This window comes from Gasterosteus aculeatus, chromosome 21, assembly GCF_964276395.1.
Source record: "Gasterosteus aculeatus chromosome 21, fGasAcu3.hap1.1, whole genome shotgun sequence".
Lineage (NCBI taxonomy): Eukaryota > Metazoa > Chordata > Actinopteri > Perciformes > Gasterosteidae > Gasterosteus > Gasterosteus aculeatus.
The window spans coordinates 5,893,273-5,915,256 of record NC_135708.1 but is presented as its reverse complement, the minus strand read 5'-3'; the positions used below and the strand labels follow the sequence as shown (position 1 = coordinate 5,915,256).

The following is a 21,984-nucleotide window of genomic DNA, read 5'->3' as shown; positions in this document are numbered from 1 at the left end:
TTTAAATTTGGACTTGGAATGGGTTTTGTGAGGGACAAATGCTCTTTGTCTATTTAATGATTATACAGTGTTGGATGTGTGTATTTAACATGAACAGTTATTGGCTGTGAGGCAAGAAACAGTGCGGACTTCAAAAGCACATTTAGTTTGACCTTATCTATTCCAGTCATGGAGAGATTTGGCCTGCCACCTGATGCAAATGTTATATACAAGGATGCAACAGGGACAGAAGTTGATGCAGAAATATTCAGCAACCTCGTTGGACAAGGCAATGTGGTCCTGACAGTTTTCTCAGATCAGGATGAGATATCAAGGCAGGTATAATAAAGCACTCTACCTTAGTATATCATTTAATAATTTAAATGTTCTCTATTGCTTTAGAATTCTCTGATTTCTCCTTGTCTTCTGAGACGTCTGACTCAAGCTTCAGCTCAAGTGCATCAACTATAATCCTAGATGTTCCTAACAAGAGACAAAGAATTGAGGCTACACGTGATGCTGTGTCTGCTAAACAGGTTGCTTAATGCTTTCACATTTTTTCACTCTGAGTCACTAGAAAAGCTGTTTATCACTATCTTTTGTAGTCTCACGTTTTTGTTATTTATTAGTTAATAGAGGCAAGTCCAGAGGTGAACAGAAACCCTAACAGATGCTGCAAGAAGACAAATGGTTGATATCCCGGTGGCTCACATGATTGACAATCATGGGTATGTTTCTTTCACGTTGTTTTTATTTGTTTGTAAATGTAGTAATTTACTAATTTAATATCTCCTCTCAGGCACTGCCCCACTAAAACAATCAGAGAAGATTATGCACGTGGGATAGTGATGCTGTTCCCTTCCCTTAAGGATCCATACTCAAAGTAGGGCTATGTAATAGGCATTATTATTGTTTAAACTTCCATGTCATGTTGTGACCCAAAACTGTGTGGATGACATTGATATTTGATTTCCGTGAGATTTCTCATGAGCCTGGTATTACAACACATTTCTTTTTTTCATTTCAGGAACACTTCTATGATGCTGCAAGCAGCACAGGATACATTTCTTGGCATCTGAAAACAGTCCAGAGGAAGATTTATCAAGGATCTGCACAACCACCAAATAGCCCAATTGACTTTTCTCCAGGAGGCCCAAATTGCCAAAGGACTGTTAATGTTGAAGGGCAGCTTGAAGGTGATGCTTGCCAAGAGGCCATGTCTTTGCTTAACCATACAGCAGACAATTCCCTGATTTTCCAGAAGATGAGAGAGACCTTTCAGCATTGTCAGAAGCTTGTTAATGACCCAGGCAGAAGTGTTGATATACTCTCCAGCTTCCCAAGATTCCTGGATACAAAAGCATTGGTAAGTTTGGGATGAGATGTTTGGAATGGCTTGAAATTTGAAAGTATTTCCAGTAGTAGTAGTTGTTGTTTAATATCTTCTTCCCTAAAGGTGGACCAAGACTTCACTCTCCTATTTGACAAAGACACATCCTCCAGGCTTCTTCAGAAATGGGATTTGTTCTTCAAGCCAAATGTCATTAAAGAGGCTAAGCGGCTCACCTCAACACCAGAGTTGCGTCGCTTGGTGCAGTCAGCAGAAAGTCCACCAGGACGTGATCTTGATGAGGCAACAAGTGAGTGTTTTGTTTATTTGAATACATTTGCTATCATTTCAGTTAAACTATAACTGCAATAATATTTATTTTTTTCCATTCTGTGTCTCTCAACGTTGATCTGATTTTTGGGATAAGTGTGACTAATAGATGGATGACTGTTTAAAACTTTGTCATAATGCCTCCCTGTTCTCATTCAAACTTAGTGTTACATTTGAAGAGTTTTTAGTTAATTCTCGTGACTGTTTGTCCTCAGCCTACGACCAAGAAATGGCCTCCCTGTTGTTGCTGTTACATCTCCTTCCACCACCTCCAGGGGGACTGAAGTCTCCAAAAATGAGTGCATGTGATGCAGTTGAAAGACTTGTTGTATTTCATAAGGTAATTATATTATTAAGGGAATTATAATAATTTGTCATGTCAACTTCTTAGCCACATATGTAAATGAGGGTTGTGGATTGTAATTATGTCTTCATTCCCATCACACGGCCATCATCGAGTCCATCCTCTGCTCCTCCATCACCGTCTGGTACGCTGCAGCCACAGCCAAGGACAAGGGCAGGCTTCAGCGGGTCATCCGCTCCGCAGAGAGGGTGATTGGCTGCAATCTGCCGTCCCTGCAGGACTTGTTCGCTTCCAGGTCTCTGAAGCGAGCTAAAAAGATCGCGGCCGACCCCTCCCACCCCGGACAAAAACTGTTTGTGCCCCTTCCATCTGGCAGGAGGCTGAGGTCCATCAGGTCTAAGACCTCCCGCCACACGAACAGTTTCTTCCCCTCGGCAGTCGGGCTCATCAACAGAGCCCGGTCCCCCACTGCCTGACTATAACACTCCACCGGTCACTCCCCCTCACACTGCACATGCCACTTTAACTGCAATTCATCACTTTGTCACTTGTCACTTTGTCTCTTGTCTGTTACTTGTTCGTTAGTGCACTTCATGCTTAATATTTTTCTTAACTTTTTAATATTTAAATTTTTTTAACTTTATTCCCTTGTTTTATACTAACCCATAGCCTTATCCTTATTCTACTAACCCATTGCAATAGCATTTCATTCCACTTTATTTTATTACTTGTGCACTGTTGTCTTGTCTGTCTACTGTCGCGCACTAACCGGCAAGACAAATTCCTTGTATGTTTGACATATTTTGGCTAATAAATGTTTCCTGATCCTGATCCTGATCTTGCACTAGCCAATACGATGTTTAAATAATCACTTCTATGTTTTTTTATTTGGCTGCACATTATTCTTGTGTCTAATGTTCAGTTTTCTGATCTCAACCATAGTCATGCTGCAGTTTGGAGGAGCATCTCCGCAACCAGCAGGGTCGGCAGCCGTACCTCCTCGCTGTTGGGCGTCAGAAGAGCAAGATTGACAGCTTCTACATCACCATGGATAAGCGTCTCATTGGAAATTAAGGAGTCACCCAGAGTTAAAGAGACTGCTTAACCAGCCAGTAGCATTCTCACCCTGTGAGTAAGAAGCTATAACAATGCTGACCTGTTTCATGTGTTGACAAACAAGCTATTTACAGGCATTCAGAGTATTACGAAGTGCGGAAAGATGTTTACTAAAAATGTCTGAGCTTAAATTTCATAAACCGTTTCATATTCAAAGCTCATACAATGTTTCGGATGAAAGTTTGTACATTATACCTTCATTCACAATGTTTTAATTCAACTGACTGCAAGGGAGAAAAGGAATAAATGTTTTTGAAAATGTTTTTGTTTATTGTCATGAATTCTTATTAATATACGAATATATTTAATTAATAAATTTAAAATGAATTTTAACATTTTTTCAGTGTAAACAATTGACACATTAGGGAGTGTAATTAACACTGCCATAATAGTTTAAAAAATAAACTCGGAGCAGTGTTAGTTGTCTAATCCCTCAGTGTTAGTTTAACACTGTTTTGTGAGTTAATAAAGGAACTCTGGTAGAGTGTTAAATGTTTTACTATTTTGAAAGTGTTAATTTAACTTGAGTGTGGAGCTATATAAACTCTCAAAGTGTTGAAATCAACTCTGTGGGAGTTAATTCAATACTGGACTTTTTGCTGTGAAGGTTTTATCCAAATTCAACACAAAATGCTACTTTTAATGACTTTAATAAATTTACTGCAGTCTCAAAATTATTCAACCCCTTCGGGACAAGCATCTTCAGTACTTCAGTAGAGCACCCTTTGAAATGATTCAACTCCCTGTATCAAGCACACCTGGTGCAACTAATCAAGGTTACTAATTAGTTCAGGTGTGCTTGAGATAGAACACATAAACACCTGGTCTGGCTAGGGGTTTGTTCAGAGTGACGTTTGATTGCATGTTAGAAATATGCCTAAGTCAAAAGAATTGTCCTAAAAGTTCAGAGAAGAGATCATTGCCTTGCACAAACAAGGAAAAGGATACAAAAAGATAGCAAAAGCACTGAATGTCCCTAGAAATACAGTTGGAAGCATAGTTCGCAAATTCAAAGATGAAGTAACAGTGGCTACACTACCTGGACGTGGCAGAAAGAGGAAGCTATCAGCAGCTGCCACCAGATTCCTGAGGAGGCAAGTGGTCAAAAACCCTCGAGTGACTGCAAAACACCTGCAGCAAGACTTGGTGGCAACAGGCACTGAGGTTTCAGTTTGCACAGTAAGGTGCATAATAAACACTGAAGGGTTCCATGCCCGGACTCCCAAGACGCACACCACTACTGACCCAAAAGCACAAGAAAAGTCGGCTCCAATATGCTGAAAACCATATAAATAAGCTAGCGAAGTTTGGGAATTCTGTTCTGTGGACAGTGAGACAAAACTGGAACTATTCGGGCCTATGGATCAGCGCTATGTCTGGAGGAAGAAGAATGAAACATGTGCTGAAAAGAACACCCTGCCTACAGTGAAGCATGGTGGTGGCTCAGTGATGCTGAGCTGGTTTGCTGCCTCTGGCACTGGAAACCTGCAGCGTGTGGAGGGCACGATGGATTCAGTCAAATATCAGGAAATCTTAGGAAAAAACGGCATGCCGACTGTGATGAAGCTGAAACTTGGGCGTCATTGGACCTTCCAACAGGACAATGATCCCAAGCATACCTCAAAGTCCACCAAGGCTTGGTTTCAGAAGAAGAAATGGAACATTCTACAGTGGCCGTCACAGTCACCTGACTTGAACCCCATCGAATATCTCTGGTGGGATTTGAAGAAGGCGGTTGCAAAACGCACACCAAAGAATATTACTGAACTGGAGGCCATTGCCCATGAGGAATGGGCTAAGATTCCTCAGGGAAGCTGTCAGAAGCTGGTGTCTGGCTATGCATCATGTTTGCAGCAGGCCATAACAGCAAAAGGGTGCTCCACCAAGTACTAAAGATGCTCGGCATGAAGGGGTTGAATAATTTTGAGACTGCAGTAAATTCATTAAAGTCATTAAAAGTAGCATTTTGTTTTGAATTTGGATAAAACCTTTGTAATATTAGTTTCATTAAACTACTTAAACAATTCTTTTGCAATTTGTTTATTGCAAACAGCTGAGAAATTGTATATTCTGCCAATAAACCTAGAGTGCAATGGGGGGTTGATAATTTTGATTGCAACTTGTATATTATTGGTCTAATTTGAGCTGCCAGGAAGTATGCCCTGGTGTTTGATAGTGACATTCCCCTGTCATTTTCCCCAATCTGTAATGTTTCATATTTGATTCTTGGCTAAGGGCCATTCCATATAAACCTTGAAATAATTTTATCCCAAGCTCTGAATTGATTCTCAGGGATCTCGATTGGAAGTGATAGGAAGAAGAGTTTTGGAAGTGTGCTCATTTTTATAGTATCTATCCGTGAGCTGAAATCTAACAGGAGAACCTCCTAATGTCTTGATCCACTTTTTGTCTAGTTGGCTGTATATAGATCATCAATACTTTTTGTTATAGTTACTCCGAGGTATGTCATACTTTTAGAACTCCATTTTAAATTAAGTGTTTGTTGTATACTTTCAGAAGGTTTATAATTTAGAGTTAAGATTTCCATTTTTGACAGATTCAATTTGAATCCAGAATAAGAACCGAAGTTGATCTCAAGTTGATCGATTTAATATAGGCAGGCATCTGTCAGGGTCCTGCAGGTAACAGATCACGTCATCCGCAAAAAGCCCTTTAATATGTTCATCCTTTCCAACCTTTATCCCATTAAGGTCTGTATTCTGCCTAACTGATTGTGTAAGGGGTTCTATAAAGATAGCAAATAGAGTTGGTAAGAGTCAACATCCCTGCCTGGTGGACCGCTCTAGTGCTGTACTATCAGTCAGACTGCCATTTATATTAATCCCTGCCGTTGGGTTATAGTAAAGTGTTTTGACACTGAATAGCTTTTTCAATTCGTCCTAATTTCTCCAACACCGGAATAGAAAATTCCAGTTCACCCTGTCGAATGCTTTTTCTGCATCATAGCTTATTAAGGCTGCAGTAATGTTTTTACTATTAATGTGTTCAATAATATGTAGTGTTCTCCGTATGTCATCCTGGGTTTGGTGCCCCTTGATAAAGCCTGTCTGGTGCTCATCTATAATGTCCTTCAAAAAGTGTTCATATCTTTCTGCAATAATCAAGGTATAATTTATAGTCTATATTAAGTATTGATATAGGTCTATACCCAGAGCAGCAATCACCATTCTTTCCTTAAGGAATCACTGGTATTATGACCACCTTCCAGGATGGTGGTAGTTCACCGTTGGTAAGCGTATAGTTAAACGACATCTCGAGTATTTGTAGAAGCAGTTCACAAACGGATTCATACCACTCTGCTGGGAAACAGTCAGTGCCAGGGAATCTATTTGTTTTTAGTCTACCCACAGATTTCTCTCTTTCTATTTTTGTAATAGGGGAGGTCAAAAGGTCGTTCTGATCAGTCCCAATTACTGGTAGGTCTAGTGTCTCTAGAAAAATTCTAATTAGGTCTTTGTCGGCAGCTGGGGGTTGACTATACAAGTTTAGATAATAGTTCCTGAATGTGTTTTCAATCTATTTGGGTTCATACGATTTTACATTTGTTTCTGGATCCTTTATCTTATGTATCGTCCCGTCTGCCTGTTGTTTTTGCAGTCTTTTTGCCAATAATTTATTTGCTTTGGGTCACACCTCGTAGGAGGATTGTTTAAGAAATCTTGTTTTCTTTTCTATCTCTGAAGTTAGTAACTTATCTATGTTGCCTCTAATTTCTTTGATTTTTGGTAGCAGAGTTGGGTCGCAGGTATTTTTATGTTGTTGTTCAAGCAGTTTTTTTCCATCTTAAATGTTTCTTCTTTAGCACCTTTAATAGTTGCCGTCTTCGCGATTAGTTTTCCTCTCATAACTGCTTTTAGGAGCGTCCCACGGGATTGTAGGATTAACCTCACCATTATCATTCCCTTTTTGATATGTTTTAATCTCTGATTTTATCTCTTCAACCACGGATTTAGAATTGAATATTCCACCATTTAATGTTTAACATAACGTTCTTTTCTCCTGATATTAACTTAATGTTGGAATAAACTGCGCAGTGGTCGGACATGTCTGCTGTTCCAATTTCACATTCTGTAACTCTCTGTATGTTCGTTTTATTCACAAAAAAGTCGTCAATTCTAGCATCACTTTTGTTGGGTGCAGAGTAGTGTGTAGTCCCTCCTGGTGGGGTGGAGTTCTCTCCAGATAACAACTATACCAATTCTTTAAACAGAATATTTACTGTTTTTGTGACATGATTAGGGTTTTTCTTCTGGTTTGTTGTGTCTAGACTACTATTCATAACTATATTAAAGTCACCTCCACATATTAATAGTTCTGATGATGCTGTCTAGTAAGGTTTTATAAGAGGACTTTTCACTATAGGTGGAAACATTTACCAATGTGACTTGTTCATTTTCCAACTTTCCTTTTACAATTATTTATATAAATATATGCCTTTTTTATTGCTGATTTCTCTGTTACATTCAAATTTCACTGAGTTAGATATAAGAACAGTCACGTCCCTTCTACGAGCCTGATGAAATTATCTATAGAATACATTCAAGTAGACAAACCTCCCAAGCTTCTCATGTTCCTGCCCTCACTAGTGGTGGAATAATACCTTCTAAACGCTCTTCAGCCTATTCTAGAAGTGTCCAACATATAGCACAGACATGAAGTGTTTCCTCAGTAGGTTTTCTCTAAATATTGTATTGACTCGTAAGTCTTTCCAATTATTTAAACTGGGGTTTGTATTTTGTCAAACTGACCAGACAGAAAGGGAAAAGGAGCAGTTTAGCTTTAGCTCCTCCTATTGTCTATTTCTGTGGGACATAGCCCGTGTCCCAGTTTGGGGTGTAGAGGGATGGAAACTCCTTCCAGTTCTTGGAAGATTGTTATCTATCTGGTATACTTTGTTTCGTTGTCTTCGCTTTAGTGCTGTGGGCTCCGTCTCAACTCTCTGTCGCGTCAGTGCGTTTCCATGGCAACAGCTCAATCAGCCTCTGCTCCACCTCGCCCACAGTATTCACCTTCTCCGTCACCGATACCTTTACCCCACGTTTGGTCAGGTCCCGTGCGGCTTCATCAGGCTCTCGTAAATCCGTAGTCAGGAGTCCCAGTGCACTCGCATCTTAGAGGGCGTCTAACCAAATCTCTTTCTCCTTCAGTGCCGCTGTGATGGGCCCGTACGCTTTGCGTCTTTCCATTATGTCAGCTGCATAGTCGTTGTCGAAGAATAGTCGTTTGCCTTCCCGTTCAATCTTCTACTGCCACGCCTTCTTGAGTATCAATTCTTTAACGCTAAAATCTAGGAAGTTGACTATTATTGATCTTGGGGTCGAGGTCGTAGCTGGCTTTGGGATCGGTTCTATGGGCCCGCTGGACCTGTAGATCCATGTCGTTGAGAAGCGTAAGATGACTTTCAAATAGTTCCGTTACAAAGTCGGAGACTGATACTCCTTCTTTACCTTCTGGAATCCCGTATATACGAAGATAGTTTCTCCTGGATCGGCTCTCCAGGTCAACAATTTTGTTTTTGAGATTGGATTTGTGTTTCATTACAGTTAGTAGTGTGTCGTTAATCTCTAGGCAAGCTGATTCTAAGTCTGCTATACGGGTTTGTGCCTCAGCGATGTTTGCGTGCTGGCTCTGCATCTCATGTATGACCTCGACTTTAAACTCATTTAAGTCTTCTTTGATAGTTTCCTTGACGTCGCTTCTGAATTCACCAAGTTCCCGTTTCACATCTTGTTTGAAGCCCCTCAATTTCTGAGACAGTTGCGCAAGGCCCTCCAACAAATCGCTTTGGTTAGCTACATTAGCTTCATTAGCTGGGTTTGCGTCGTCCTCCCAATCACTGACATGGATAACCACCAAGTTTCCTTGAGTTTTCTTAATTTTCTTGTTTGCCTTACAGGTCCTTTGCAATCTTCCTCCTTTCATATTCAACTTTGTTTAGTATTTGCGTGGCTTTACATTGATAGGAGATGTATTGATTAACCGACTGAGGAGCTCACTACCACACATCCATCGTCACAGTGCCAGTTCTACTGTAGTCAAACTCATTTTCAGTTTGGACCAGATACTGTCCACTTTGATCTCAAGTGGGACAGACCAGTAAAATCTGGTCACGTCATGTACCGGTCGATGGGGGGGGACGTCATTTTCAAGGAACTTGAGTTTGACACCCATGATCTAACTGGTCTGTGTGTGTTTAAGTGTGAATCATTAACTGTAAACATCCTCAGATGTAAACACAATGTGAGCTAGTTCCTCCACATCAGGATCAGCAGAGGTCACATCTTGAGACAGCTGAAGGTTTCTGGCGACAGATGACTGGGACTGAACATGTGATTAGAATGAACTCAGTGCTCTGTGGACCAGCTGACATGGTCTCTGGACTCCATGCAGAGGTTTGGACAAAGTATCGTCAGTAGACTCTGTGAAAAGTTCCAAAGACTAGTTTCAGAAGATCTAAGGAGACTAGAGGTCAGGGGACGGACTAAAGAGGTTTTGAGTAGTTTCATAAGACTTTTTACCAGATGCAGAGGTCTGGAGACGTTGTTTTTATGACCCACAGTAAGAACCAAAACCAGATGAAACTGATGGCTAACTGTCACTCAACTAATTAACTGTCTGTCCATCATTGACAGTCTTCAGCATCAGGTTATCATGATCAATCATGACAGAAGCCAACATCTTTAACTAATGTTGTATTGGTGTTGATGGTTCAAACATCTTATGAGCTGATTGTTCATGTTCCTCCACAGAGAGGACCAGGAGAGCTCAGAGGTTCCCACAGGTCCGTCTGCCCAGCAGCATCAAACACACCTGGACTCCATCTTCATGGTGTGTACATGTACAACTAATTTAACATCTCTCAGTTCACCATCATCTCCCTGCTGCACTTTGTAGACCAGTTGATTGTCCGTCTGTCCAACATGGACCTGATGGTGGCTTCCGTGGTGCTAGTTGGTGTCATTCATAGAATGTTCTGTTGCAGCTGCTCGAGGAGAACATCCTCACTTTTGTCAAGAACGAGCTAAAGAAGATCAAGAAGGTTGTGAGTTCAGATTACCCAGAATGCTTAGAGAATGAGGATGAGGATTTGCTGGACGAAGAGCAGAGGAGGAGCAGAGAGGCATTTGTGAAGATCTCAGTGAACTTCCTGAGGAGAATGAAACAGGAGGAGCTGGCTGAGCGTCTGCAGAGCAGTAAGAAGATTTCTCTACAGACTTACCATGCTGATAAATGAGACCTTCACTGATGTCTCAAGAGATGGACAGAATATATTCATAGAGTCATGTTGAAATCTATTATTTGACCCATTGATCTTCTTTGTTGTCTTCATTCAGGACTATTTCCTGCAGTTTGTCAGCTTGAACTCAAATCCAACCTAAAGAAGAAGTTCCAGTGTGTCTTTGAGGGGATCGCTAAAGCAGGAAACCCAACCCTTCTGAAAGAGATCTACACAGAGCTCTACATCACAGAGGGAGGGACCGCAGAGGTCAATGAAGAACATGAGGTCAGACAGATTGAAACAGCATCCAGGAGACCAGCCAGACTAGAAACAACCATCAGACTAGAAGACCTCCTCAAAGCCTCAGCTGGAGGAGAGGAACCAATCCGAACAGTGATGACTAAGGGAGTGGCTGGCATTGGGAAAACCGTCTTAACACAGAAGTTCACTCTGGACTGGGCTGAAGACAAAGACCACCAGGACATACAGTTCACATTTCCATTCACCTTCAGGGAGCTGAATGTGCTGAGAGAGAAGAAGTACAGCTTGGTGGGACTTGTTCATCACTTCTTCAGTGAAACCAGAGCAGCAGGAATCTGCAGGTTTGAAGAGTTCCAGGTTGTGTTCATCTTTGACGGTCTGGATGAGTGTCGACTTCCTCTGGACTTCCACAACAGTGAGATCTTGACTGATGTCACAGAGTCGGCCTCAGTGGATGTGCTCCTCACAAACCTCATCAGGGGGAAGCTGCTTCCCTCTGCTCGCCTCTGGATAACCACACGACCTGCAGCAGCCAATCAGATCCCTCCTGAGTGTGTTGGCATGGTGACAGAGGTCAGAGGGTTTACTGACCCCCAGAAGGAGGAGTACTTCAGGAAGAGGTTCAGAGATGAGGAGCAGGCCAGCAGGATCATCTCTCACATCAAGACCTCACGAAGCCTCCACATCATGTGCCACATCCCAGTCTTCTGCTGGATCACTGCTACAGTTCTGGAGGAGGTGTTGAGGACCAGAGAGGGAGGAGAGCTGCCCAAGTCCCTGACTGAGATGTACATCCACTTCCTGGTGGTTCAGTCCAAAGTGAAGAAGGTCAAGTACGATGGAGGAGCTGAGACGGATCCACACTGGAGTCCAGAGAGCAGGAAGATGATCGAGTCTCTGGGAAAACTGGCCTTTGATCAGCTGCAGAAAGGCAACCTGATCTTCTATGAATCCAACCTGACAGAGTGCGGCATCGATATCAGAGCAGCCTCAGTGTACTCAGGAGTGTTCACTCAGATCTTTAGAGAGGAGAGAGGACTGTACCAGGACAAGGTGTTCTGTTTCGTCCATTTGAGTGTTCAGGAGTTTCTGGCTGCTCTTCATGTTCATCTGACCTTCTTCAGCTCTGGGGTCAATCTGCTGTTAGAAGAACAAACAACCTCTCTGTGGTCTAAAGTCTTTGGAGACAAACCAACACGTCTCTACCAGAGTGCTGTGGACAAGGCCTTACAGAGTCCTAATGGACACCTGGACTTGTTCCTCCGCTTCCTCCTGGGTCTTTCCATGGAGACGAATGAGACTCTCCTACGAGGTCTGCTGACACAGACAGGAAGTCGTTCACAGACCAATCAGAGAACAGTCCAGCACATCAAGAAGAAGATCAGTGAGGATGTGTCTCCAGAGAAAAGCATCAATCTGTTCCACTGTCTGAATGAACTGAATGATGCTTCTCTAGTGGAGGAGATCCAACAGTCCCTTAGTTCAGGACGTCTCTCCACAGATGGACTGTCTTCTGCTCAGTGGTCAGCTCTGGTCTTCATCTTACTGTCATCAGAAGATGATCTGGAGGTGTTTGATCTGAAGAAATATTCTGCTTCAGAGGAGGCTCTTCTGAAGCTGCTGCCAGTGGTCAAAGCCTCCAAAAAAGTTCTGTGAGTACAGAGAGAGATTCATACATCATGACATAAACATGCTCCCATCTTTTCTACTTAATGCTTTTTCTTCATCCCTATATCTTCAGACTTGACGGCTGTAACCTCTCAGAGAGAAGCCGTGTAGCTCTATCCTCAGTTCTCAGCTCCCAGGCCTCTAGTTTGAGAGAGCTGGATCTGAGTAATAACGACCTGGAGGATTCAGGAGTGAAGCGGCTGTCTGCTGGACTGAAAACTTCACACTGTGACCTGGAGACTCTCAGGTCAGGATCCAATTAATGTCCACTTGGTGTCTTTATTTACATCCATGCTACAGGGAATTAAAACACAATGTTCATTCACAATAAAACATCGCGGTCATCATATTAATCCTCTTATTTATGCGATGCGATATATCGCTAATTGAGCAAAATGGGAAAATCAGAGGTGTAAAAGAGACTTTTCTAGCAAATTTCTAGCACTTCAGTGACAATCTGCTTGGCGTTTGATGATTGCTTATTCAAGGTTTAGATGGTAACTGACATTACATTAGCAAATAAACATCTTTTTAAATCCCTTTCCTTTTTTAGTAGTCCAGTCTACACTGGTATTTGTATTAACACTTAAAATGAAATCCTATTTCATATAGAATCAGTTAACACAAATGTTATTTATTTATTATTGACTGTTGTCTCTTCAGACTGAGTGGCTGTAACCTCTCAGAGAGAAGCTGTGAAGCTCTCTCCTCAGTTCTCAGCTCCCAGTCCTCTAGTCTGAGAGAGCTGGATCTGAGTAACAATGACCTGCAGGATTCAGGAGTGAAGCGACTGTCTGCTGGACTGGAGAGTCCACACTGTGAACTGGAGACTCTCAGGTCAGATTAAGTTAGTTTGTCTTTAACGATTTAAATCTGTGTCTAAACTTTTAGGTCCCTTTTTACAATTGTTTAAGATTTCAGGTTTCCTAAAAATCGTTTTCACGACAAAACTTGGGCTGAATGTATGTTTGTTTCCCTGACATTACAAGAATCTTTTAGACAATACAAATTCATTACACAGTAGCTTAAAAAATATACAGTCTGAAACACAATGTTCCTTCATAATAAAACCTCACAGGTGCATCCTGTTGTTCCTCGTAGGCTTTATTATGTTATGTTTGATATATTTAATGAATGAAAGATAGAGTTGGAAAAGACACTAAATACCTTTATGTTTCTCTACAGTGACGATCTGCTGAGAGTTTGATGGTTGTTTATTTCTATTTCAGTATGTAAAGAACACAAGATCACACAATAACGATTAATTTCTCATTTTACTCTCACTTGGTTCTCTCTCTTTCTCATCTTTCTTTAAAACAAGTCAAATAGATACAGAAGCCTAATTTTGTATTTAGGTCTAATAAACAGCATTAACTATCCCTACCTCATCATATTGATACTACAGCACTTACTGTAAATTGTTCCTTTTTGTTTAATTTAGAGCAAAGACATTTTCTTTGGTCCTACTGATCTTATTTTACTTCAAATACATCAAAGAAGATTTCATCTTAACAACTAGAAAATGCATTTCCTGCTGAAAATGCATTGGAATGCAAAAAGCTCAAATGAACTTGAGAAAATTGCTGAAATTACAGAAAGTTTAAGGGAAATTTAGTCACAGAAATACTGCAGCGTGTGTGCGAGTATCCACGGCAACGGCGCACTTGGGACTCTGGGATTCCATGAACACATAATCCAATCAGCACAACCATGCCATCAATCATCCAAAGAAATGAAGCCTCAAAAGTGTATACTTTGGTTGGAAGGACCGAAGTTCCATATTTCTTTAACCAGATTCTGACGCTGCCCCACACTCTAAGATCTCCAGGTCTCACTCTATGAAACGCAATACACACTCATGTAAAACTCGGAAAACGAGCGAAGAACTAGTGAAACATAATCAGTGATTATGAAAAAAGTAGAATAGATATCAACAAGCAGATTTTTTCATAAAACAGTTGAGACTTGTGTCAACATTTGAAAGTTGAAATGGTGTTTGTAGCTGAAAGATTGGCGAAGCTGAAAAATCTGAAAGTTGAAGAAGTTTAAGAGGATCTCCATTGGAAAACCATTAGAAGAAATCTTCATGATTACTGATTTATATAAATTCAAGCTTAAGAGGTATAAAGCTGAAAAGTCATAGCTGGAAAGCCGGAAAGGAGTTGAATATTTTAATATTGGAACGGTTTAAATAGCTGAAAGTGTGAAGGAGTTGAAAGGTGCGACGGAAGAAATAGAAGAAGAAGGCGGAATAAAGATTCGAAGAACAATACTTGGAATGCTTAATTCATTCCAACAATAAAGAAGAAGAACAATACTTGGAATGCTTAATGCATTCCAACAATAATATGTTGAAATAAAGATTCGAAGAACAATACTTGGGAATGCTTAATGTTTTCCAACAATGATAACGATGTTTACCGCCATCGTAAAAATATAAAACGAAATTAAGTTGGCGACTCATGACAGCAGTAACAGTCACAAATGAATGTATGAAAACACTAAGACTAGATGTAAGGTGGGGCTGCAAGCTCAACTAGAAAATGCATTTCCTGCTGAAAATGCGTTGGAATGCAAAAAGCTGAAAGCTGAAATTAATTTTTATAAATAGCTGAAAATACAGAAAGTTGAAGGGAATTTAAATACATTTGCTGATATTACAGATATTAGAAAAGCTGAAATTAATTTGAAATTGCTGAAAATACAGAAATGGGAGAAGCTGAAAGGAATTTCAATAGATCTGCTGTAAAAGCAGAAATGAATATTAAAACATTGCTGTTAATACAGGGATAAGAAAACGTGAAATTATTTTAAAGAACTGGAAATACAAAAATGGGAGAAGCTGAATTTAATTAGATTTTCTAAAAAATACAGAAGTCACAGGAGCTTAAATGAATTTTAAAAAGTATAGAAATAACAAAAGATGAGATGACTAAAAAGAGGTTTTAAATAGTTTGTAGTAATATTAGTAGTAGTAGTAGTTATAGTTATAATTGTGGTATTAGTAGTACTAGCTGTAGAAGTAGGTTTAGTATCAATAGCAGTAGAAACAGCTGTAATACTAATACTATTAGCCATAGTAGTATTTGTAATAACATTAGTAGTAGTTGTAGTATTAATAGCAGTAGAAGTATTAGTAGTGTGGTAGTAGAAGTTTCAGTTGTATCACTACTAGAAGTACTAGTAACATGCTTAGTGTTTGTAGTAGTATTTGAAAGAGCAATACGTATTTCAATGAAACTGCTTCATTCTGAGCTTCATGGTTAAGGTACAGATAATCATTGAGGCTTTTATTTTGAAATGATGGAATTGGGTGAGGGGGGGTTGGGAGAAGGGATGTCTGTTATTCAAACTAAGAAGTGTATTAATTAATAAGCCTCATCACAGACATTACTGTAAGAATTCCCTCCATTGGGTTTTTATTTTGAAATTATTGGGTGGGGTGGGGGATGTAGATAGAGGGAGGGAGGGTGAGGAAGGGAGGGGTGGAGAGGAGGAGAAATAGACAGACAGACCGACTGACTGAGTGAGTGATTAACAGTAGAAGAGGTCAGGGTGGAGGGGGTGTGAGTGTCTTCATCATGTTGGTCTGTTGACAGAAAACATAGCTGTGTCATGTGACTCCACTAATCAGGTAATAGGAGCAGCTGTGAGTCACAGACAGATACTGCAGTGTGTGTGTCTGAGTATCCACGGCAACGGCCCACCTGGGCTCATTAACGAGATGCTCCAAAGGGCAGAGACAGGACAGCGAGTTACACAGAATCCACACCTCAAACAAATGTCCTTTAGCGCAAAACTATAACAGCTATCTAAAAAATAAGACGTTTTTGCGAGACCCAAGACTCTGCCAAACACGACAATGCAGTTTTTATGTCTGTCCGGTAATAAATGCCGTTGTTTACGCAGTTTACAAAACGTGTACCTTCTGGATTTTTTGAGAAATATGTCGCCAGATTTGTATTGGAGCCTATGGGGCTTTTGGCAGATGTTGTGTCACTTTAACACTCCGGAAGCCAAAACTAAAGAACTCTGGGATTCCATGAACACATTAATCCAATCAGCACAACCATGCCATCAATAATCCAAAGAAATGAAGCCTGAAAAGTGTATACTTTGGCTGGAAGGACAGAAGTTCCATATTTTTTAAACCAGATTCTGACGCTGCCTCACACTCTAGCCCCTTCAGGACTCACCCTAAGAGACGGAATACACACTCATTAAAACTCAGAAACGGACCGAAGAACGGTTTTAATAGCTGAAAGTGTGAAGGAGTTGAAAGGTGCCACAAGAAATAGAGGAATAATAAGTTGGTTAAAGAATCGAAGAACAATACTTGAAATGCTTAATGCATTCCATCAATAATGTTATCTTTCTTCTTGTTGATTGTTTTCTCTTCAGACTGAGTGGCTGTAACCTCTCTGAGAGAAGCGGTGAAGTTCTGTCCACAGTTCTCAGCTCCCAGTCCTCTAGTCTGAGAGAGCTGGATCTGAGTAACAACAACCTGCAGGATTCAGTAGAGAGGCGGCTCTCTGCGGGACTGGAGAGTCCACACTGTGAACTGGAGACTCTCAGGTCAGATGAAGTTAGATTGAATGAAATTTTATAAATGTCTTCAACTATCTACTCCACAGCACGATCAGTATCTCTGTTCATCAGGATTTCAGACTTCATAAAACCATTTTTTCACCAGAAAATCAACCTTATCTATGGAGCCAGAAGATCTAAATTAAGAGACCAAACTAGATTAGATTAGATTCAACTTTATTGTCACTGAGTACAACAAAGTACTGAGGCAACAAAATTAAGTTTAACATCCAACCAGAAGTGCAAAAATAGCAACAAGTGCAGAGTATGTGCATATGTAAAGTGTAATAAGTGAATAAATAGATATGTACAGTAAGAAATAGTTGTGCAATATGAACAGTAATAAATGGATATGCAATAACAGTGCAAATGTTTAGTGGCTGGAGGAAGGTGTGTGGCAGTCAAGCCAGGGTAGAGGGGGGAAGCACAGTCACTGAGGGAGATGTGTGTGGGGGTGGGGGGCAGAGTTCAGAGTTCATGGGGGGCAGAGTTCAGTAGAATGACAGCCGCAGGGATGAACCTGCTGGTCCGGGAACGGAGCACGCTGTAGCGCCTCCCAGAGGGGAGGAGGGCAAACAGTCTGTGGCTGGGGTGAGAGCTGTCCTTTTCAATGCTGCGTGCCCTCCGCAGTCATCTCTTGCTCTGGACAGCCTCAATGGTGGGGAGTGAGGTGATGCGTTGGGCAGTTTTCACCACCCTCTGCGGTGATTTACGGTCCGCGACAGAGCAGCTGCCATACCATACTGAGATGCAGTTTGTAAGGATGCTCTCTATGGTACAGCGGTAGAAATTCTCTAGAATCTGAGGAGACAGATGGGCCTTCTTCAGTCTCCTCAGGAAGAAGAGACGCTGGTGTGCTTTCTTTACCAGGGATGATGTTTTGAGGGTCCAAGAGAGGTCCTCAGAGATGTGGACACCCAGGAACTTGAAGCTGGCGACACGCTCAACCTCCGTCCCGTTGATTTGGATGGGGATGTGTGTGCCAGTTTTCTTCCTGAAGTCCACAATTAGCTCTTTGGTCTTCTTGGTGTTGAGGGCCAGGTTGTTGTCGGCGCACCATACCGCCAAGTGCTGGACCTCCTCTCTGTAGGCCGACTCATCGTTGTGACTGATGAGGCCAATCACCGTTGTGTCGTCTGCAAACTTGACAATTGTATTAGAACCGTGTACAGGTGTGCAGTCATAGGTGAAGAGGGAGAAGAGGAGAGGACTTAGCACACAGCCCTGTGGCACGCCGGTGTTCAGGATGAGGGTTGAGGAGGTGTGGTTCTCTACCCTAACAGACTGGGGTCTGTTGGATAGGAAGTCCAGTATCCAGTTACAGAGGGAAGTGTTGATACCCAGGTGACTGAGTTTCGTGATTAGTTTGGAGGGGATGACAGTTTTGAAAGCTGAACTTAAGTCTATGAACAGCATCCTCACATAGCTGTTGTTATTGTTATTATTATTATTATTGTATTGTCCATTGTTGTATTGGGTTAGAGAAGGTGTGCTGGGAAGCACAAGGTTGGTGGTTCAAATCCAGGCTGCCCCATGTTCCATGTCAAAGTGTCCCTGAGCGAGACACCTAACCCCTAATTGCTCCCCAGGCAAAAAGCCATGGGTTTAAAGTGTAATGTATGTCGCTTTGGATAAAAGCGTCTGCTGTAATGTAAAATGTAATGAATATGTCAGTCAGGACCTCAGCTAGCTGCCCAGCACAGGCCCTGAGAACGTGCATTAATCCTGCTCAGTGCAGCACACACGTCGGTGGAGGAGAGTGTGAGGGGCTGGTGGTCTGAAGTGAGCACAGCCTTGATGGCGGCCTCCTGGTTGTCCCTGTCGAAGCGTGCATAAAAGCTGTTAAGCTTGTTAGGGAAGGAGGCATCATTGTTTTGGGGGGTGGTGTTGGTGGGTCTGTTATCACCTGGATGCCTTGCCATATGCGACGGGGGTCGGAGTTGTTCTTGAAGTGCTCCTCAATCCTTAGCTTGTGGCAGTGCTTGGCCTGCTTGATGCCCCTCTTCAGGTCAGCCCTGGATGCACTGTAGGCTTGAGCATCACCTGATCTGAAAGCGGTGTCTCGTGCCTTCAGCAGTAGGTGGACCTCTTTGTTCATCCATGGCTTCTGGTTGGGGAAGGTGGTGATTCGTTTCAGTGTAGTGACACTGTCGATGTTGGTGTTAATGAAGTCCAGAACGGACGAGGCATAGAAATCAATGTCCGTGTGGGAGTCTTTGATTCCTATGCCTCTTCCGTTCTCGACTAGGGACAAAGAATCTGTTTATTTTTCCATCACATCCTTGTGGAAGCGACACATTTCATATGGAGGGAATTAAAACACAATTTTTGTTCACAATAAAACATCACTGGGTCATCCTATTAATCCTCTTATTCATGCTATGTGATATTTCAATATCATTAATTGAGGGAAATGGGAAAAGCAGAGGTGTCAAAGAGACTGAAAAAATTGAATTTCTGGCGCTTCAGTGACAATCTGCTTGGAGTTTGATGGTCCTTGAATGAATATTCAAGGTGTAGATGGTAACCGACATTAGATCAGCAAATAAAGATCCTTTTTAATCACTTTCCAATTTTAGTAGTCTAGTCTACACAAGTACTTAAAATGAAATCCTATTTCATGTAGAATCAGTTAACACAAATGTTATTTTTCTTTTTGTTGATTGTTGTCTCTTCAGACTGAGTGTCTGTAACCTCTCGGAGAGAAGCTGTGACGCTCTGTCCTCAGTTCTTAGCTCCCAGTCCTCTAGTCTGAGAGAGCTGGATCTGAGTAACAACAACCTGCAGGATTCAGGAGTGAAGCTGCTGTCTGCTGGACTGGAGAGTCCATACTGTGAACTGGAGACTCTCAGGTCAGGATTCAACTTGGTGTCTTTATTTACATCCATGGTACATGTCTGACTTTCAAAAGATTCGTTCTGCTTGCATGATTTAAATTAAATATGTATTTTCCAAATATTTTAAGGAAAATTGGTTTATTTTCAATAAAATGTTACAATTGAAATATTCAACATTATAGAGTTAGCAGTAATGTTATCAGATTGTTGATGTACATTCGTGGGTGTTTAGTTGTGACTGCAAACCAGTCAGTAACCATGTTAATGTGACCCCTCTGTACCTGATAGTATCTCAGTACTGCAGTGACCTTCCACCCTCACAGCTTCCTCAGATCATGTGACATGTGTGTTGTTCTGTGTGTTTGCAGGCTGTCAGGCTGTCTGATCTCAGAGGAAGGCTGTGCTTCTCTGGCCTCAGCTCTGAGCTCCAACCCCTCCTATCTGAGAGAGCTGGACCTGAGCTACAATCAACCAGGAGACTCAGGAGTGAAGCTGCTGTCTGCTGGACTAGAGGATCCTCACTGGAGACTTGAGACTCTCAGGTATGAAGAGGCTGCAGCCACAGACCATCAGTCTGTAAGAGGAGGTAGAGCTGGAAACATTTTCTCTGTCCCACTGTCAGCCTGGTTAATATGACCCTGAAACACCAAGCTGACCTCAAACTACCAGAGACTCATCAAACTGTTTGTGTCCCACATGAGACCATCAATACAGGCAGAAGTAGTGAGGGACAGTAAGGATGAGCCTAAACACCACCATGATGCCCATTTCTGAACCACGTTTTGGATAAAGAAGCACTGATATTGAGACTTGTTTTCAGACATGAGAGGATGTTTGGGGACAGATCAGACCAGCGTAAAGCTCTCACCATCCCACAGATGTTCTGTGTGGCACTGAGCTTTTTTGCAAGTGGCATGTTTTTATACGCCGATACTGTAAATAAAGGCACTATTTGTCCTTGGCACACATCTTTATAACCTTCATGGCCACAGAAGAATGTTACATCAAAGCTTATTCCCACATATTCCATATAAATGGGTGATTGTGTTTTATGTGCAGTATAATGTAGCATGTATGAAGAAGGCAGGTTGTGCAGGTGGAACACAGTCAGTAGCTGTCCCACCCTGAATCCCTCCATCACAGGCGTTCATTGGTTTAAAACATGGGCCAATTCCTCAGCTAGGGTGAAGCCTGGTGCCCCCCCAGTGCCAGACAAATGAGCCTTTTTCTTAACTGCTTCAATCAGTTTAGATAAAATACTGTATGTGATCATCAAGTTATTTTTACACCTTTTGCAAACTAGGCTCTTACCAGCCTGCAAATGGTTTTTATATTTTATCTTGACCTGTTGCCAGGATCTTTTCCGGTCTTTTTTGTTCTGTATGAACATTAATTGTAGAAAGATATTTAGAATTAGACACAGTTTACAGAGATTTGTGCATTGTAGTGGAAGATTTTTTTACTGCCATTAGACATCAACAGCTGAGAGGACTCTATAACCGAACTCACAACTGGTCTGCACTTTAGCTTGTTAGGATTTCACTTGTACTGAACTGTTAATCTATATTGCACACATTTAATAATTTTTATTTTTTTACAACCTCCTCAGTTTTGCACGTTTCCCCTTACCTCATTTCTGCCTTATTTTTATTTCATGTACATTTATGTAAATATTGTAATTTTATTTTAATTTTAAAATTCGTCGGCTTTCCGGAAAAGGCACGCATAAGAATTTCAATACACAGGGAGTGTGTATTTGACAATAAAAGTCTTGGAATCTTTGAATCTTGAATTTCTCGTGCAATCGGGAATCAGTTATACAGTCTCTTGTGAATCAAAGTTGTATTTTCCGTTTATTTCTTGCAAGGAAGAAGACTACCACAGCTACACATCGACAGGCAGCAGCAAGCTTATTTTTAATGTTTGAGAGCAATACAGATATATTTATACATTGACAGGGTTAACACCTTGGTTTTGTTATGCTAAAAGGATGGAGGCAGACAAGGAGGTCCCAGACCCAAAGGAAGACTTGAGGTGCTTAAAACAGATGTTTGATTAGATTTAGGACTATGACTGGAGACACTCACACCTTCTCCTTCCTCCACGCAGCCATGTTATGCAAAGACAAATGGGATCAAAGAGAAGAGGTGCTCTGAGATTCTTCTGCTCAGATGGTTCTCACACAGCTGGTGTCATGGAACATCCTCAGATGTCATGATTAGCTTTAGACATTAATCTAATAAAACATTATGACATTATATTTTGCCATTACATTTCACTCTTTTGATTATACAAAAATCACACAATATGCCGTAATACAAAATGCCTAATC

General features: G+C 41.4%; 2 protein-coding genes across 40 annotated transcripts in view; both read left to right on the top strand.

The window, feature by feature from the left end:
* The window catches only part of LOC120812009 (uncharacterized), a 519,303-nt gene that overhangs the window by 369,233 nt on the left and 128,086 nt on the right, over positions 1–21,984 (top strand). For 21 of the 39 annotated variants that reach the window (XR_013454475.1, XM_078096901.1, XM_078096880.1 and 18 more), the window contains 3 exons: positions 12,892–13,065; positions 16,630–16,803; positions 19,494–19,667. The exons of 7 other annotated variants lie outside the window; for them this stretch is intronic. Coding sequence is in view for 31 of the 32 variants with exons in the window: in XM_078096901.1 (XP_077953027.1) it covers positions 12,892–13,065; positions 16,630–16,803; positions 19,494–19,667 (522 nt within the window). In the remaining variant the exon portion in view is untranslated. Of the gene's footprint in view, positions 1–9,829; positions 9,909–10,062; positions 10,274–10,414; positions 12,213–12,301; positions 12,476–12,891; positions 13,066–16,629; positions 16,804–19,493; positions 19,668–20,020; positions 20,195–21,984 lie in introns of all 39 variants that reach the window. 11 more of the 39 variants (XM_078096889.1, XM_078096891.1, XM_078096890.1 and 8 more) reach the window with 6 other exon arrangements.
* LOC120811960 (uncharacterized) lies at positions 704–3,320 on the top strand. Its single transcript, XM_078096956.1, has 7 exons — positions 704–707; positions 849–862; positions 1,007–1,345; positions 1,436–1,619; positions 1,855–1,979; positions 2,099–2,337; positions 2,886–3,320. The coding sequence occupies exons 1-7, from the start codon at positions 704–706 to the stop codon at positions 3,046–3,048; spliced, it is 1,068 nt and encodes a 355-aa protein (XP_077953082.1). The 3' UTR covers positions 3,049–3,320.